The 19,472-nt window shown below is 41.1% G+C and overlaps 1 protein-coding gene across 1 annotated transcript in view; it reads left to right on the top strand.

Moving 5' to 3' along the window:
* The window catches only part of MCF2L2 (MCF.2 cell line derived transforming sequence-like 2), a 205,053-nt gene that overhangs the window by 147,182 nt on the left and 38,399 nt on the right, over positions 1-19,472 (top strand). Inside the window, exons 16-20 of the mRNA XM_072962053.1 lie at positions 11,203-11,269; positions 12,389-12,504; positions 13,671-13,740; positions 17,809-17,901; positions 18,565-18,657. Of these exons, the coding sequence (XP_072818154.1) occupies positions 11,203-11,269; positions 12,389-12,504; positions 13,671-13,740; positions 17,809-17,901; positions 18,565-18,657 (439 nt within the window). The remainder of the gene's footprint in view (positions 1-11,202; positions 11,270-12,388; positions 12,505-13,670; positions 13,741-17,808; positions 17,902-18,564; positions 18,658-19,472) is intronic.

The following is a 19,472-nucleotide window of genomic DNA, read 5'->3' as shown; positions in this document are numbered from 1 at the left end:
TGCCACATCAGACCACAGACAGAAATATTTGGGCAATGTAATTTGTAAGAGAGTCACTGACAGTGAGCCATAGATATGCTGATTCATTGTTAGTACAGTGCAAATCAACTCCCTTTACCGTTGCAAAATAAAATCCTGATGGTAATCCTACATACATTCCCCCCAGGCATCATATGTGTGTATTGTATTTATGTACAGATGTTCAATGGCCATTATATTCCTTTCAGGTCATTTGAAACTAGGTCCACATAGGCACAGGTGTCAGCACACATATATTTCACATGCTCGAACTATACCCACAAAAAATACAAACTGACCCAAACATTGATAAATACATATAAAACTCACATATCACATCAGCCTTTATGGAGACACCCAAGATAGATAAATGATTTCAAAAGTTAATCAGGCGATTGGTAAGAGGATGTGGGCCTTCTGGTGGGAGGAGGGGAGAGAGTGTGGATGAAAGACAGGGATGAGTAGAGTGGCCCAGAATGCCTGCCCTGGTGCCCTCACATGCATACACCACACAGGGAAGGCTCCTTTGCCCATCTGAGAGGATTTCCTACAGCAGGCTGGCTCCATGTCCCACCCAAGAGAGAGAGGAAGAGAGTGATAGACTTAATGATATGGAACAAATTGCTCAGTTTCTTTTATTGGGAGAGAGTGTGTGAAAAATTTGAAATTAGTTGGAGATAAAATTAACTGATAGTAGTGAGTCTGATTTGACCATCACAAAGAAAGAGGATGGTGTAGCATTGCCCTCAGTCTCCACAGTAGCTGCTTCTGAACAAAGGCCACTACAATTAGATTTATAAACAACCTTCAATCTCACCATCAGGAACTTGCTTCACAGAGCATTAGAGAACTATGGAAAGTGCTGGAAAAAGAAACCTGTAAAATCAAGATAGTAAACTTGAAAAATGAGAGGAACTGCATGTTAGATTTAGAAGGGACAAGGTAATGGAAAGAAAGAGCAGAGAGAGCAGCAGATGTAGGAGAGAAGATCAGAGAGTAGGGCAGTAGAACATGTACCATTAGTTGTGGGGAAGGAAGACTGAAACTTGAGTACAAGAGAACCTGGGAAAGGGTGGGAGCAAAAGAGACCCAAAGAAGAGGCAAGTGTTACCGAGATGATGAAAGGAGAAACAAGTATGGTAATGGAGTGCTCAAATGCCTAACACAGCATATCAACATAGTGCCAGGCTCGACTTGTTTAGCTTAATCTGCTCTTTCTGTAGAAGGTGGGAGATGACCTCAAAGACCTGTACAGACCCTGTTCCATGAATTCAGACACACCCCAGGCTGTGTGTTTTGAAACCAGTGAGTATTCATGCAAGGCCTGAGCTGTTAGAGAAATGGGGTGGAATCCCGACCTAGCTTCCCACTGGCCACGGGATCTGGGTGAGTGACCCAACTTCTCTGCACCCCTGGATGATTCCTGCCTGGAAGGGTGCCTTGAGGACTGACTACAGAAGCAATAATATGTGTGAAGTGATGAGCTTAGTATTGGGCCATCTTCATGGTCTGGGTGGACAGCTGTCATCCTCATCCCACCACGGGCTGCAGAAAGCACCTCTCACTGGGTAAGCTAGTCTTCATGCTCTATCCCATCATCATCGCTTAGAAAGGACCTGCTGCGTTTCACGTCTCGAGATACATTTTCTGTTAATACAGCATTGGCAGTTAAAACAATGCAGCATCTTCTTGGCTGCCTCCTCCTCTTTTACTGCCCACCAGCCCCTCCTGCCCTCACATATATCCTTCTGGGGGTTCTCTTCTTCACCAGACTTGCTCCTTGGTGATCTCATCTGTTGCCTTTAATCTCTGACTTATATTTCTAGTCTAGATTCTGAGCTCCAAACTTGAATATCTTCACTTAAATGTGTCACATCAGCCTTAGGCTTAACAGGTCAAAACTAGAATATTCAAATCCATGCTTGAGTTGAATGGCTGGGACTTGAATGCCCCCAAGGGCCAGAATCCTCCTTCTTCTCACCAGTGGATCCAGCCCTGGGTATTTGTTACATATCAATAACAGTCAGTGACATTTTGTGGCTGAATAAATTATCTATGCATCTATTTTCCCTTCTCTTGTGAGAGTCCTCAGACCTCTTGAGGGTGGAGACCACATCCTGCTCATCTCCAGTTCCCTTGAAGAACCTCCCACAATGTCTTGCACAGGCTGAATATGTATTAACCTCTAGTTGAATTGAATTTTTGCTGAATGCTTCCCACATTCATTAAATGTTCAACCTTTCAGTCCAAAGAGTCTCATCGCAGTACAATGGCCCCAATGTACTTCTCCCTTGATGCCAACAAGGCCCAAAAACTGACACTGGAAGCACACTAGCCCCTTTCCTACAGTTCTTGCTTTTGCTTCTGTGGTTTGACACCATTCAGCAGCCTCCCTCAATTCTGGGACTTTGGCAGTTAGATGAAACCATACTACGTACACCCAGAACTGGAAGATGAAAGCACAAAAGAGGAACTCACCTGCAGGCCATTCTAAGAACCCATTTTGTTCCTTTCTCTTCTCCTCTACATGGGGAAGGGGCCTCCTTAACTGATCATCTCTTTCCACATCAGTACATAAGGGCTTCTCTTATGTGCCCCTCTTACCCTCAGGGGAGGCCCCACAGGGACAGGGACAATCTTGGAGAGTCAGGTCCTGCTTGCTGGGATCCTTCTTGATGCAGTAGATCTTTGCTGTGGCTCAGGTGGGCCTCACTCGGGGAAGGGAGCTGTGGGGAGAGGATAAGGGGGTGGGAATGAGGCTAGCACAGGTTTTCCCTCCATGTTGCAAATGTTTAGGCAGCCGCTGCGACAGTGACCTGGTACCAATTCCCTGCCCAATGGATCCCTCAGCATTTCTTCTCCCCACTCCACCTGCAGATCATGCATTCACTTCACACTCCCAGGGCCATACAGGGTTCTGTACAGGTTCTGAGGGGCTGCCTCTAACTCCACCTTTTTCTCTCCAAACCAGGAGGGCATATCCAAATTGAGTGAATGAGTAATACTTGTGTCAGGACAAACTGGAATGCTGCCTGATTAAAACTTACATTTTAAAAGACAGCACCAGCCTGTCCACAGCTATCTAAGTGGAGCAAAACTATTTGGATCGTATGATGTGGTGGTACAGAGGAAAAAGAAGAAAATTACAGTCCATAGAGATGTTCAGAAAGTAGTTATTGACCATAATATGGGGGCCACATACCTAGCCTAGATGCAGTCATTTGTGTTAGAAATTTTGCACTTAAGTTTGATTGTGACAAATAGAATATAATGCTCTATTACCCTTTTCTTAATGGTTAATAAATATTAAGCACTCATTGCCTGCGTTTTGGAGCATACATCGTTCAAATCCCACTCAAACCAATTCTGAAAGGCAGTTATAGACTTCCCTGACATTTATATTGAGTATTGAATTATAGAGTTAGAAACAGTTTTGCTATACTGAGATTTTTCTTATAACAGCACTTCTCGGAAGCCAATTCTAAAGTCCTTGATAAATCATGTGATCGCGGAACAATATACATTTCAGGAATCAGTCTTGGTTGGTCTGATGATCTAAGGTCATTAAACCCAATATTAACAGCAGTTTGGTCCTGCAGATAGATACAGGGCTAAGGAATCCTAGGAAGAGAGAGCAATCTCTGTAAGAGATATGTTTCTAGGATAATAAGCAAACAAATAAACCCTCTTGGGAGTAAAAGAATTAATAGAATAATAGGATATCTGCTGGGTAGGTAAAGATACAAATAGTGTCTTTGCAAAAAACATACAAAGGGCAAAGAATGCAGTGTGTTTCAATGTTTTTTGATCTTTAACTATTTTATACATTTTTTTTTTATCTTTGGAAACTTCCTTTTTGCAATGGATTTCCCTTTGCATAAAGCAGAGGCATATTAACTGTTTCACAATTTCTTTACTGAAGATGATCAAATTACTTGGATATTCCTGTTGGGGCTAGTACCAGTACTACCTTTCACATGAATTGAGGTACTAATGGTTTTCCTATGAACAGTATTCCAGGAATCTCCTTGATACTAGAAATCTCTCCCACGATGTCTTGTTATGTTTGTATTGCACACATGCTGTTGGATTATGGCTCTGAGATTTGAGCCAGACTTCTTGACTCCTAGGCATAAATGGATGATTGCCTGAGCCATCTGTGTCCTTACTATGCAGGCCCTGTACCTTGTGGAGCTGTGCTGCAGAGTCAGAATATTGGGTACTGTTTCAGTGGACTGACATTCACCCTTGGCACATCAGTCCCCTCGTCTAGTTTTAGAGCTAGAAGACCTGGGCCTGCCTCTTACTGGCAGTGTTTAGCCAACAGTTTCACTTCAATCAAGTCACTTAATGCTCTGAGTCCCTATTTCCTCTTCCGTGAAACAAGATTAACAATTAGTGCCTACTCTTGCTTACAGAATTGGTGTCTGTTCCTTAAAGCTGCCATTCATCCATTCAATAAACACTTACTGAGATTTTACCTAGTTGTAAGTCATGGGGACAAGGGGTGGATGACAGGACATCTGCCCTGAAGGAGCTCTTTGTCAGATGTTGGATGGATCAAGGAAGATGATATGCACATTTTTAAAAATTACTTTTCTTCACATCATTAGGTTAGCTATTATTTTCAAAACGGAAAATAATAAGTGTTGGTGTGGAGAAAGTAAAGCCCTGGCACATTGCTGGTGGGAATGTGAAATGGTACACAATATGGTGGTTCCTCAAAAAATTTTAAAGAATTGCTGTATAATTTAGCAATTCAACTTCTGTGTATATACTCAAAGGAAATGAAAGCAATGGTGCAACAGAGATTTTTACATCAGTGTTACCACAGCATTATTCAAAATAGCCAGAAGGTCGAAACAACCCAAGTGTCCATCTACAAATGAATGGATAAACCAAATGTGTTCTTACTGCAAACAATGGAAGATATTTAGCCTTAAACAGGAATGACATTCTGACACATGCTACATCATGGATGAACTTTTGAAAATTTTATGTTAAGTGAAACAAGCCAGACACAAAAGGACAGATATTATATGATTTCACTTATACGTGGTACCTAGTATAGGCATATTCATAGAGAGAAAGTGGAATGGAGGTTACTAGAGACTGGGAGAGAGGAACGGCAAATTAGTGTTTAATGAGTACAGTTTCACTTTGGGTAGGTGGAAGAGTTCTGATGTTGGTTGCACAACATTGTGAGTGTATTTAATGCCACTGAATTATACACTTAAAACTTGTTCAAATGGTAAATTTTATGTTATGTATATTTTACCACAATAAAAAAAAACTTTATAATCCCTAAAATGCTGTATAATTGCAGGATTGTTACCTTGAATTAGAATTAGTGAGATTATGTTTATAATCCATCCCTCTTCTAAAAAATGCAGGTTGTATGAAATTACTTTGTCATTATTTATTATATGATATTGAAAAGTGAGCAACCATCCAGATAAACTTTAGTAAAATTTATTTATGCCCCATCCTCCTCCAAAATGAATTTGAGGTAGTTTACCCTAAATATGTCGGAGTAATGAGACCAAATCCAACTAACATCAGACAAAATATAGAAACTGAGAACATTTATAGTTCTGGGAATTTATTACACAATTTTAGAACATCTTATGAAAATAGAAGGAGGGTGTAAAACTAAGAACATGATTTCCTAAGCCTGAACCCTCAGGACCTATTCTGCACTGAATGAAACAGGCTCCTGGACAGTTGGCCAGATCAGTCTCCTAAACCGTCTCCTGGGCTCCTGAATCTATTCTCACTGTAGCCTGGCGGACCAGCCTTCTCCATCCCGGCTCCTCCCCACCCCCACCCCACCCCCTCTGCTTCCAGACTCTGCCCCAGCAGCCCGCTTCCCACGAAGCCCTGTGTGTAGCCAGGACTCCTAGCCCCTGCTCATGTTTCCTTCTTCCTGGAACACCCTCCCATCTTCCTGCAAGTGCTAAGTCTTACAGAGGACAGTTAGATCTCACCTCCTCCAAGACCTCTCCAGACCACGCTGATTCCTTCTCCTTGCCATCCTATTGCTCACGCAGTCATACATTAACTAATTAACTGAGGCTGTAAATGAACAGAAAGTCTATGACATTTGCTTCTTTTCTTGTGAGAAATGAAAAGACTACATCATACATTTTATTAGAAATGATAATATATTTAGAGAATGACCTATGAGAACCAGGAGGGATACTCAGGATGATCTTTTGACACATGAAGAGATGGAAACCATGAGAAAGAAAGTGGCTTGCTCAAAGTCACCCTGCATGTTAGAAGTAGAAATAGACTTGGAAACCCATATTTCTGAAACCCAGTATTTTTATATCACCACACTAGTTTCATTTTAATTTGTGTTTTGTTTCATAATCAGCAAACAGGACTTTAGATGCACCCCCAAATACAGGCCAAGAGAGGAATCATAATGTAGTGGGGAAAACACTGGCTTTGCCAAAGTCAGAGACCTTGGGCAAGTCAGTGCATGGTTCTGGGGCTCTCTTTTTTCATCTGTAAAATAAGGATGAACTGGATAGTCTTTAAGATTGTATCGGCTCCTAGCATTTTATGAACCTACTGGACTGTTGGCCCAGCGCCGGTAAAGAAACTTGCAAGTATGGTAGAGCATACATCTCTCACTTCTGCTTCCTCCTCCATGATGTCCTCCTTGGCCTGGGACATACTTCCCCATCCTTGTTCCCTTGCTTGCTTTTTTCAAAACTCTGCCTAAACTTCACTCCACTCAACTCAAAATTGGCAGTGTCTCTTCCCACCCCTGGCTTAATTCTGGCCCCTTCTGTTCACCTGACTCCTCTGACTACCTGGTACTCTGCACTGGAGTCATTGATTTTCTTGTCTCTACCATTAGACTAAGGCATTATGGGCATTGTGATACTTGAGAATGTATCATATCCCAAGTATCTATCATAGTGCCTGGCTCATAGTAGAGAGCTAATACATGCTTGTTACATGGTACTAATGATTTTCATCTGGGAAGCAAGGAAAAGACTATGGTACTAATTTCACCTGAAGCTGTTAATTTTCGTGGAAGTAGGAGAATTGGAACTTTCAAGAATGATTAGAATTTGAAAGGAAGTATAAATTAATGCCAACACTGGTTTAACTAAGAGTGACAGGTGGCTAAAAGGAGTGGGTCTGATTGGTGTTAACTTGATTGAATGGAGGAACATCTGCATTGGAATCATGCAGGGTGAAAATTGCAGATTCCACCTGTTTATTTCACCCACAGCACCACCCCCCCTCACCTTCTGAATCTGTGGATGTGTGTTTACCTTTTGAGCAAGCTCCCTAAGAAGATTCTTTTCACATGAATGGAGAGTCTTGGAATCCTGGAAGGAACATTGACAGTTGTGGGCAATTGAAAGCTATTTTAAGTTTTTAAAGGGCTAGAGTGATGGCATAATGGACACGGAGCTTTAGGAAGGGCGGTCTACAAAATAGGTAGACTGGTAGTCTACAAAATAGGTTTTGTAGACTGGTAGTCTACAAAATAGGTTGGTAGGAGTGAGATCTTAGAGGCAAGAGTGAGTTGCTAGGAGTGCACCAAAGTATTCAGGATGAGAAGAGTGGGGAGTTTGCTCTCTATGGCAGTGTCGGAAATAGGGAATAAGCAGTGAGTCCAAGAGGCACATTCAGAGGTGGAAAGACAAGGCTTGGTGACAGAGTGAATGTAAGCCATTAAGGCAGGGAGGAGTTTGAAATGACCATTGGAGTTTTAGGGACCCTAGAAGAATGACTCTTCCACTGATGTGCGTGCTGTTTCTGTCTGATGAGTTCTATTTCAACCTGATGTGATGCGATGTCTGGGAAGCATTTAGGTGAAGATCTATGTAGACCATTGGCAACATGGGCTTGAGCCTGCCCAAAGGTCTAGCAGGAAGTATAAAGATGTGAGAGTGTCAACAGCATGAGGGAAGAGGAGAGAAGGAAGCTGGAAACCTGAGTTCAGACCTTTGAGGAGCAGCAACATTAGACATGAGGAAGGAGGTGAAGCAAGGAAGGAATAGAGAAGAAACAGAGAGGTGGATGGTGAATGGAGATTGAATAATAAAGAGAAACCAAAGGAAGAGAAAGGTTTAAGGTGAGTATTCATTATGACAGATGCTCTAGAGTTTAAGAAGGTTAAGAACAGACCTTTCAATTTGGCACAGAGGGTATCAGATGAAAACTAGATTTTTTTAAGGTGAAAATCCATAATACTTTCTGATGTGTGTGATATGAGGAATAAATGAGACCTCGACACATCTGACTGACAATTAATGAGCAAAAATATATTTCTGAGAGGCTGGTTCCCAAGAGAATACTCTTCAATTGAAGAGCTGGGAAATGGAGGGTGACGAGGGATGAGGGGCAAGTGTTAAAATGGGAAACAGATTAAGGTGCATGAGTAAAGAAGAAACTTACCAGGAAATCCTAACATATACACACTACTTTAATGATCTTACTTACCAAATACGGTTGCATTCATTTTTTTTAAAAGGCACATTCTTTCCATTCTTGCCTCTTGTCTATGGTGTCATCTGAAATAAACATGAGGTGTCATGTAGGGTGGAACCAGATATCTGAAGCTCTATTTTTATGCTACCTTGAAATATGGCTTCAGAGAAGAAACAGCCCCTTAAAACATTATGCCTAATTTCCTCCTTAATGACCTGGGGTGTTGGTGGGGCAAGATCTACTTTAAATGTAAAACAAAGTGCCAGGATGTACATTAGTTTAGAGGATGCTAGTGCAGGCTGAGCTAGCATCCTCAACTCTGTCCTAATTACAGTGCTCCACCTCTGGATAGATATCCATCGGGACATAAAATACTGTAATTTAAGGGTTTTAAATAGCTTGAATACTCCCAATGTTTTCTGTTTTTCATCTACATTATATATACTTGATGGCTTTAGATATTAAACCCTTGAGTTTTTTTCTGTGAACAAAGTTATGTGCTTGGGAATAATGAAGCAGGCAATCATCAGCTAGACTCCTCAATTGCTCCCACTTTATAAAGTTATTTGAAAGGAAAACAAAGGAGAGGAAAGGAAAAAGAATGGCTAGCAATGGTGTGAGAACTTCTTTTAAAAATCTGAACTGATACGGAGGCTACCAGTGTTCACGGACTTCCTATTATTGGGGTTTTGTCTTCAGTATCACTCTAAAAGCAATCACTGTTGACAATGTCTTAAGTTTCTTTGCATGAATTTTCTAAGCATATACAATTTTACATCTACATATACATGCACACTAATTTTTACACAAATAGTCATACTATGCACACTGTTGTTCATCTTGTTTTTTTTTTAATTCACTTAAAATACTTGGACCACGTCATGTCAGCATGATTCAATCAGCTTCATTCTTTTTAAAAACTGCATGGCATTTCATATATATGTACCATAATTTATTGATGAGCATTTAAATAATTTCTAATTTATGTCTGGTTGTTGTTGAAGTTCTATTGTTCTAATTACAAACAGAGAATATATTTAGAAGTGAAATTACTGAGTCAAGGTGTGTGTGTTTTAAATTTTGATGAGATATTTCCAAGTTATCTTGCACAAAGTTACACTTCCACCAATACAATCTGAGTGTGTTTCCACATCCACATCTGCCAGTCTGAACTGTCTGCCATGCTATAGAAGTTGACAATTGTTACTTCTTTTTAATATGCCTTTGTTGGATTAATGTGTATTGAGCATTTTTTCATAAGACTAATAGCCATTTGTGTATGTGTATGTATTTCCTACATCATGTCTTTTGGTTATCTGTCCCTTGCCTTACCCATTCTTATGAGAGGAAAAGAAACTCTTTACTAGGATAAGCTACTGTTTAATAGATAACACACCAACAGTTCACAGGAAACCATAAGTGTATCTATTCTACAAACAAACATTTGTACAAACACTGACTCACTTGGCTGCCTGAAAGAAAGTGTGCCTACACGGCCTGAGGAGAGAAAGAAAGCAGTCTGTCTAGAGGTAAATGTGGGAACTGGCCTCACACTTTCTGTCAGTTTTCTATTGCTGCATAAAAAATTACCACAAACTTAGCAGCTCCGCTCACAATTGCCCTGGGACAGGAGGCTGGGCATAACGTGACTGGCTTTTTGCTCAAGTCCCACCGATTAAATCAAGGTGTTGGCCAATTGCTCTTTGCAGATCTCCCCTTCTAAGTTCGTGTGGTTGTAGCCTAATTCAGTTCCTTGCAGTTGTAGGACTAAAGTTCCTGTTTGCTTGCTGGCTGTCAGCTGGGGGCGACTCTCAGCTCCTAGGAGCTATCTGTGTTCCTTGCTACATGCCCCACCTCCTCCATCTCCAAACCCAGCAAAGTAGAATCTCCCTTGTGTTCAATCCTCATGCTTCCAATCTCTCTGACTTTTAGACCCAGATCTAAAGAGTCCATGTGGTTAGGATGTGCCCAACCTGGTAATCTACCTATCTTAAGGTCAGTTGATTTGAAACAAAACAGACTGGCAAAATCCCTTCATAGCAGCACTTAAATCAGTGTTTGGTTGACTAACTGGGAGGAAGTGTGTGTATACTAGGGGCCAGAAATCTTGGGGATCATCTTAGAATTCTGTGTGCCACACCCCACACCTTCTTTCCTCAAGCAAAGCAGAGCCCATGTCTTCTGGCTTAGAAAAATCAATCCAAAAATGGAAACATGGAATGCCACAGGAATGAGGCTGGACAGACATCCATCCAACCCCGTGCACAACGAAATGCATCCATGTAGGTCAGAGACCTTGATATGAACAATGAAACAGCAGAAGGCTGGAGAGAAAGTCTAGGAAACCATATGGACGATGTAGGGGTCAGGCAGACCTTCCTGACCAAGGATCCAAACCTGGTATTTCTGACTTCAACATTTGCCCTCTTGACCCCCATGCTATGGCCCACTGGAGAATAAGTCATTCTCTGGCTGCACAGATGGATCTTGAGCCCTTTAACTTTGCCATTTCTTCTCATGCCAGTGTGATTAGAGTGTGCTTTTGTGAGATACTGGCCTTGGGTGTTCAACAGAACAGAATAAACTGACCACAACTTAAGTAGGTGAGCCACTAAGGGAAACTATATTGATGACCATTATTCTAAAACAATTCTAAATCACTGCTTCCCCCTCCTCCACTGTCTCTCTCTCTCTCTTTCATCTTCCTACCTACTGCTGATTCAGGCGCATTGTATGTGACTTGCTTGAGACCGAAGAGACTTACATAAAGGAGATTAAGAACATAATTGATGTAAGTAGATTTGGGGCAGAAGGCATGGTAAGTATTCAAACTACAGAAGTTTTGTTGCAGGAAGAATCTCAAAATAGTTGCCATATGTCTGGCATGCCATAGTATGCCATATAGAATCCCTACCAAAGTTTCACATTTTATAATATCACAAGTGTTCTTTTAGCAGGAATAAGAACATACTTAATGTCTGTTGATCCATGTAACCAAATAACTTCAAAAAGATTGTACTAATGATCAACTAGGGTCACCATATGCTTGCCAATAATGGATATAATCATTTAAATGCCTTTGGTAATTTAATAAGGGAGAGTTGTTTCTCATTAAGTAGCATTTTTTGCTTAAGAGTGAAAATTTGTATTTTCCCTGCTTTCCTAAGGTAATAATCTTGAGGAATAAATTATATGTATAAAGTTATAACAAATTTTTTACAATAAAATATCAGAAGAAAACTAAATGTCCAATAAAAAAGGGAATGATTGATAAAGTCATTATTCAACTATTACAAAATAATTATTTTTAATAACAGGCAGCAACATTAAAATAAGTGCTTATAAGATTAAATTAAAAACAATACATGTAGAAATTTACAAGCAGAGTCTAAAATGTATATGGGAAGTGGATATAGCTCAGTGGTAGAGCAAATGCTTAGCATGCATGAGGTCCTGGGTTCAATACCTAGTACCTCCATTAAAAAATTTTATAAAATAAAATAAAATGGAAAAAACAGACTAAAAATTATATATGTACTGTGATTATAACCATATAAAATAAGCTTTTAAAAAGTCATGAAGGAAATTAAGATAGTAGTAATTACATCAGGTCACAAAATGATGAGTAAGATTCTTCCTTCCATACTTGACTTATACAACATATTTTTAAAAATATATTTGTTTTTCCTATAAAAATTCCACTGTGTTATCATTGCCATAAAGCCATCTTCTTCTGAAGATGGCCACATGAGGAAAATAATATCCAAAAAAAGTATTTTGGGGAATGGCTTTCAGGGAACATGTATGCCATATTCCCCAATTATTAAAGTTTTGGTCCCTGGAGTGGCTAATTCAGATCATCTCTTATATGTTCCTATTTGTAAAACCTACCTTGTTTCCATCTCTGCAGGGATATATCATTCCAATGGATTTTATTTGGCTGAAGCATCTAATTCCAGATGTTCTTCAGAATAACAAGGACTTTCTCTTTGGGAATATTAGAGAACTTTACGAATTCCACAACAGGTATATAATCATTCAATTTACCAGGGAAAATGGAAAATAAGAGAAGGATGGGAATCAGACTGATGGAATTTAGAGTTGAAAGTGCTTAGGTATTTTCAGGCTTAAGCAAGTAGTCCAGAGTCAGTGGACAGTACCCGGGAGAGATGGGATGAGGAGGAGGGGAGAAGCGCCACAGGATCCCCAAGGAAGAAGGGAAGAGACATTAATGGAGCATGTACTAGTGCCAGGCATTGACGCTGTAGTCATTCGTCAGTTCCTTTGCTTATTTATCTCCTCACATGTCAGCGTTTATTGAGCCCCTGTTCTGTGTCAGGCTCTGTGTTCAGCATTGGCAATACAAAGATGATGAAGACACATGACCACATACCTATTACCGTAGGGGAGTGCTGGGACCCAGGGTGTTAGAAGATGCTCACCAGGCAGTCACTTGTCCTGTTAGCCTGGTGTTGCTTGGGTATTGGGTTCCAGAGAATGAGAGAAGGAAAGGAATTTGGAAATCATCTTCCAGCCCTTTTATTTTACAGATAACAAAACCACAGCTTGTTTACTCACTTTACCCACTAAAAATGGCCCCAGGATCACAAGTTGAATTGATAGGAGGGAAGAGACTGCTTGGTGAATTGAACCACAGTTGTTTCCTTACCACATCTCTTATCTGTTGTTCAGAAACGATACTGAATGGAAATCCTGTTTCTTCTACTTTCCCTGGAGAAATTATTCCGCCCCTTTGAGCCTCAGGCTTCGCATTTATGAAACCCTATCTTGCAAGCTTTGGTGGAGGATTAAATGAGATATTGTTCTCGAAGCACTTAGCTTATGCCTGACTTACAGTAAGCTCTCAATGGTCGTAGTAGTAGCAGCCCCAACAGCAGTTCTTGTTAATGTCACTGCCATGTAGCAGGGATCAGCAGTGCACCCAGTCTGTCTGTGGCTAGGGCTTAGAATTATCAGAACAGGTGTGGGTGGTTTCAGGGAATCCTGGTAATGTCACAGAATACCTTTTTTCCTTCCAAATCAGTGTGTTGAAGATGAGTCAGAAGCAATAAAGCCTGGAAAACCAGCATTTTTCTATGTACCTCTTAAAACTTAATGTGATTTTACTTGAAAAATTGTGTTAACCCTGTATGTGTAAAAATCAAAGCATTATTAAACTTTTCTTTTCCTAGGACTTTTCTAAAAGAATTGGAAAAGTGTAGCGAAAATCCTGAACTTCTGGCACGTTGCTTTCTAAAGAGAGTAAGTCTGTGCTCCCAGTAAATCAAAATAACCATGCAATTAAAGTCAGCCCTTAATTTTCTGTATAAGTGGAAAGGGCAAATAGAAACACTAGTGGTCTAGAACTTTAAATGCAAAGTGGGAGTCCTTTGCAGAACTTCAGCCTATGTGAGTTGAGTCCACTTTGACTGAGCTCACTCTGCTAGGCACGTATGACTGCAAGCCTGACTTCCTGCAAAGCCCCTGAAATGGAAGACTGGCCCCAGACCCTCATAGTAGATGGTCCTCCTCTGAGTGACTAAGCTAACTGTTTTACACAGCAGGCTTAAATTCTTCACTGAAGTTGTATTAACACTCTCAAGAGAAAGTGCTGGTATTAAACTGAAACTCTCAGAAAATGTATTTTCTTCCATTTTATTTTCTACAGCATCGAGGATAGTTCGAAAAATCTACAGCTTCTTTTATGCTAGCACCCAATTTGTGAACTTCCTGTCCTCCAGCACCATACCTCTGACCACTTACTTCCCTTCCCACCACACAGAACTCTTCTCTCTTGCCGGTTCTCCGCCTGGCTTTGGCGCTCCCTGGGAGCTGGCACAGAGAAGTGCTGCCACCGACATCATTCCCCATCAAGTGCTTCCTTCCCTTTGCGAGGACTGTACAGATGATCCCCGTGTGCTCTGCTCTCTAAATCTCTCCCATTTCTTCTCTCTATCCCAATCAGCCCTTCTTTGCATTTCTTGCTTGTTTTCGTTTCGTGAACTGGAGACAACAGATCAAAAAACTTAAATATTTTTCAACAGTTCAAATCATGGCTGATAAGTCTGAGAGCAGTATTTGTGATAACCTAAAAGTGAGCAAACAAAAGCCTCCAAGTTTCGAGGTATTCAACATGATGGAGAAACAGAGTCTTCAACCCTCAGGGCCCTTGACCTGCTTGGAAGGCCCCTGCCATAGCACTGTCCAGGCTTTTCATCACAGCCTCACCATAGGTTTTCCATCCAGCGCCAGAATTCAAGATACATAAAAAAACCATTTTGTATTCAATCTGATTAGTTTCCTTTTGAATTACCTTTATAGCATTATTAGTGTTTTATACTATTTTGCACTTTTGTGCTCATCAAACCACTATTGTGAAATCTAGTTGCAGAGTTTAGAAATATTTCACAACTGCTTATGTCATTATTGCAAAGACTTATAAAAATTGTTGGATGAGAAAAAGACCAGATTCCTATGGGAAAAAATGGATATCGTCACATTAAAAACTGTCCAAGTATGAGAAAATTGTTAGAGAATTACTAACTAAACATTTTCTTAGAAGAATTCCTCTCCTAAATTTTTACAAAGCTTTTTGTAGTCCCTCATGTTGGGAGAAAACTTAGAAAGCATTAATCTAGGCCACAAACTCTGCATATAATCCTATATGATTTATGATATTGGAGGCAAAATACAGATAATAAATTTTATCATGCACAAAGCTATTCCTCTGGGACAAATGGGGTAATTAAAAAACCACAATTACTTAATCTTTGAGAATCCTTGAGGGAACTGGCCACTGTTGTGCAAAGACCTGTATCTGTTAGCCAATAAGGCAGGCCCATAACCCACTATTTACTATGGCAGTTTATTTCTTCTCAGTAATATTTGCAGATTTCCACTTATCTTGGAAATGAATTTTGAAATATTGTTCTGGCTGAATGTTTTAATCAGACTTAATAGCCCTTAGTATCCAGGAAGATTCTGTCCCAGAGACCAAGCTCTATGTAGAATAATGTTTGTCAGTAGTTAACTTTGAGTTCCATTTGCTCTAAGATCTCACATAGTACAATGGAAAAAGCACTGGAGTGAGACTCAGAAAACTTATCTGAGTTGAGCTGCTTGCTATCAGCATGATCTCAAGTAAGTCACTCAAACCCCTGGAGTCTCACTCTCCTACTCCATATAACAAGCTTCGTAATATTGGTATGTCAAGTTATGTGGAAACCAAGTAAAATAATGCATGCGGAAGGGCTCTACAAGGTAAAAAGTGCTTTGACAATAGCTACCACTTGTCGGGTACTCTGCCTGTATCAGGTACTCCGCATTTGTTGAGAGGTTTCTGTATATCGTCTCATGTAATCTCACAACAATCAAAGGAGTTCACTGCTGTTGTGAGCCCACTTAACAAGTGAGAAACTGAAGTGTAGGAAGGTTAAGTAACTGACCTCAGACCAGATAGCTTGTAATTAACAAAGCCAAGAACTGAACCTGGGCCATCCACCACCAGAGCCTACAGGCTTCCTAATCCATAAGCAATCGTGTCTCCCTGTGTGAATATGAGTTTTGGGGTAGCAATTTTTTAGCCTCTTGATATATTCTATAAAGAGGTAAGGGGAATTGGGCACTTTCATATTCTGCTAGTTAGTGCACATGCTCTCTCTAAGGAATTTTGGACTGAAGAACAAATTTAGGTCAATAGTTATGTTTCAGTACTTGAAGGCCTATGACGTTCTATGTTGCTCAAAGTGCAGACACAGGACCAAGGGGTGAAGTTTTCAGGAACACAGGTAACAGCTCAGCATCCTCCAAGAACCAGGTCCCTTTCTGTTACTGGGAGAGTTTGGGGATGTCTCCCTGGGTGGAAGGCTGGATCTCCAAAGTCTCCTCCAGCTTCTGAGAATCTTCTGGTGGTGAGTGTTGAAAGCAGTGAAACCTTGAATCCTTTTTGGAGCTAAAGGTCAATGTCTTTGTGCTCAGACAGACAAAGGGTAGATGAGATGCCTTAACCAATTTGTAGTGTTTTATAAGTCTGGACTTCAGGATGGCAGGAGTGTTACCCATGTCTAGGCCTCTATGCTCTGGGAGCCATTGAATTTAACAAATGTCCTCAACACAGTGGCTGGCACATCAAAGGCACTCAACAGATAGCTCTAGAGTGAATGAATAATGAAGGCATTATTGCTAAGCTCTGAATTATTATTCCAGTTTCTTAACCAGTCTGAACAACACTTCTCAAGGGCCAGCTGCCTCTATAAATGTATGTGTGTGTGTGTGTGTAATTTTTTCTGGAGAGAATAGCAAAGGACAGAGTTGCTGTAGTTCTTATAGTAAAGTGAAATGATCACTTACAATCCATCAGGAGAAGGGAAGAGCTACAGAAACAGAAATAATTCACCACAGTAATATATTTAGAAGAAAAATAGGAATAGTTGAAGCTGTAAGGGAGAAAATAACCCAATTCCACATGAAAGACATCAAGAGTGGCCTGAGGAGGAGGATAGGGACACAGAAATTCATGAGGAGGGGGCCACGTGGTCATCTCCACCATAGCAGCCCAGGCTCTGTGGCAGGCACACCCACGTGGACCAGGTTCTCCTGATGGAGTGGATGAAACATGGCAAACTGACTCCGTAGGCTTGGGGTGCCCTTTCTGTCTGGGATATTGGCAGACATGTGCCCACCTCTCACGGTCTTTGATATAGTGAGAATATGGGTCACACAGCACGTGGAGCCCTGCTTGACCTCTAGCACTGAGATCATCGTGTAGATTTCCTGCCTCAGGGTCTTTTGCTGCAGGGTTGCCTGAACCACTTAGGTTTGTGTCCAAACTGCCACATTTTCCCTCTGGGTGTTTCTACCTTTTGGTCATTTCTTAGGTTTTTGTTTTTGTGTTTTTTAGGGTTGGCATCATAATAATTGTAATATGGAGTGAGTGGGGAGAGAGAAAGAAGGAGCCATCAGCTACCAGCATTTTTATTGCCTGTTTTATTATTCAGTGCAGAGCTATTTGGGGGAGATATTGGTGTCCCAAATAAAGAGCCAAGGAGAAAGGATAAAGATAAAAATTGACTCCTGTTCATGAATTTACTTATTTACCAGTGTCCTATAGCTGCTCTCACAGTACTCTGTTCAGATCTGTGTAGTTTGTAACCCTCTGTTTACCTCCTCATCACACACTCACCCCAACATAAGATTATTTATTGTGTATCCCCAGTTCCTTACATGTTGAAGATACTCAGGCCCACTGAATGAATGAATGAACTATATTGTCCTGTCCACTGACTGAAAAAATGCTACCTGATTAATTTGTTCTAACTTTTTCTCACCCAGAAAGAAGATCTTCAAATATATTTTAAATACCATAAGAATCTGCCCCGAGCCAGGGCAATCTGGCAAGAATGTCAAGACTGCACCTACTTTGGGGTAATGTTGAGGTTCTAAGGTCTCCCACAAATTGCTTTCCCTGGACAATGTGTGAATCCAATATTTAAAGAAATCAAAAGTATGAATTAGGCAGAGGAATCTGACATTGAGATTTAAGCTTATTAAAAGTCTCTCCTATGTTGACATTACACATTGGGAGTTTCAATGCTGCCCCGAGTCTCTGTGGGACAGCCCTGTGAGGAGCAGCTGTAGGCTAGTGAGAAAACCAGGATCCTCTTCTAGGATGGATTTTGCAAGTGGAACTAAGTCCAAAGGGTCACACTTTGGGGCTCCCTGGAATGATATCAATAAGCCATCATGTACCCTTGAATAGACTCCACCATCCTTAAGACCCAATTTGAAGACAGGCTGCCTTGTTTTCAGAAGGGTTTGAAATGCCCCTCCTAGGGGATTTGCTTTCTAAAAGAAATAAATGGTCTGACATCCCTAATTGCCTATAAAAATATTAGCCAAGCACAACCCCTTTCCCCTTTCTCTCATTTTACACACTGTTCCTGAGGGACTGAACAGCCAATCATATTACAGAACTGGTTGACACAGCTGCTCCTCCTGTCCACAAAAAGCCCATTTCACCACTTGTGTTTAAACGCTGCCACTTTTGTTCTGTGTGTGTGTTAAGTTGTTTCTGTTTGCCTTTTCAAGGTATGCCAGCGTCAACTGGGTCACACTCTCCCTCTTTTTAAGTACCTGAGAGGACCAAGCCAGAGACTTATAAAGTACCAAATGCTGCTGAAGGTAAGTTGATGAGACGTGCTTCCCATGCCTGCTCTTTTCCTTAGACATGTAGAATTATGGCTTTGCCTTGCAAAGGTGAAGATATGTCTATCTTTCAGGCTTTTCCTGTCCCCAGGTCTAAATCAGCCTCCTCAGTGAGGAGTAAGAACAAAGAATCATAGGGACCTGGGAACCTGGCTAGTCTAACTTGCAGCAAGGGCATGAATCTCTAACAGGAGGCGGGCTTAGGGGAGCAGAGGTCCTTGGGAGCTGAGTGGGGACCAGGGAAGCCACCACACTGCAGGCAACTGCGAGGGTGGCAGCCAGGCCTCTACTCTCAGTGAGGCCTCGACAGGTAAGAGATTATCTGCTCCATTCTACCCAGGAAAGAGCTATGATTGCCCCCCACAGCCACTATTGTACGTGCATGTTGACAGTGGAAGGGAGAGGGCAAAACCAGGTTCTTCTCCACTTTTGCGTTATGTACCTTCACTCTCAAACTGAGGATCTTTCTCAATAGCAACATAGCAGAATGAATTTTGCTCTGCTGAACCCCTAGGTGGTTCTTTCTTGCTCTGACACCATCACACCTGCCAGAGAGCAGTCCCAGCCTACACACACACACACACACACACACACACACACACACGACAGGAGGCTTTGTCAAGGCTGTGTCCCCACCTCATGTGTGAGCAGAGGGAAAGTTCTGGGCGGTTTCTCCATGGTTTGTTTTGAATTAAGTTTTACAAGCAGCTCTTGCCCACTGGCTACTATCTCTTAATTAAAAAAAAAAAAAAAGAGCCCCTGCTGTTTACTGGGTACCTTCCGCCGTGTCT

Source organism: Vicugna pacos, chromosome 1, assembly GCF_048564905.1.
Source record: "Vicugna pacos chromosome 1, VicPac4, whole genome shotgun sequence".
NCBI lineage: Eukaryota > Metazoa > Chordata > Mammalia > Artiodactyla > Camelidae > Vicugna > Vicugna pacos.
Note: the sequence above shows the minus strand (reverse complement) of the source record. Positions and strands in the feature narration are given on the sequence as shown.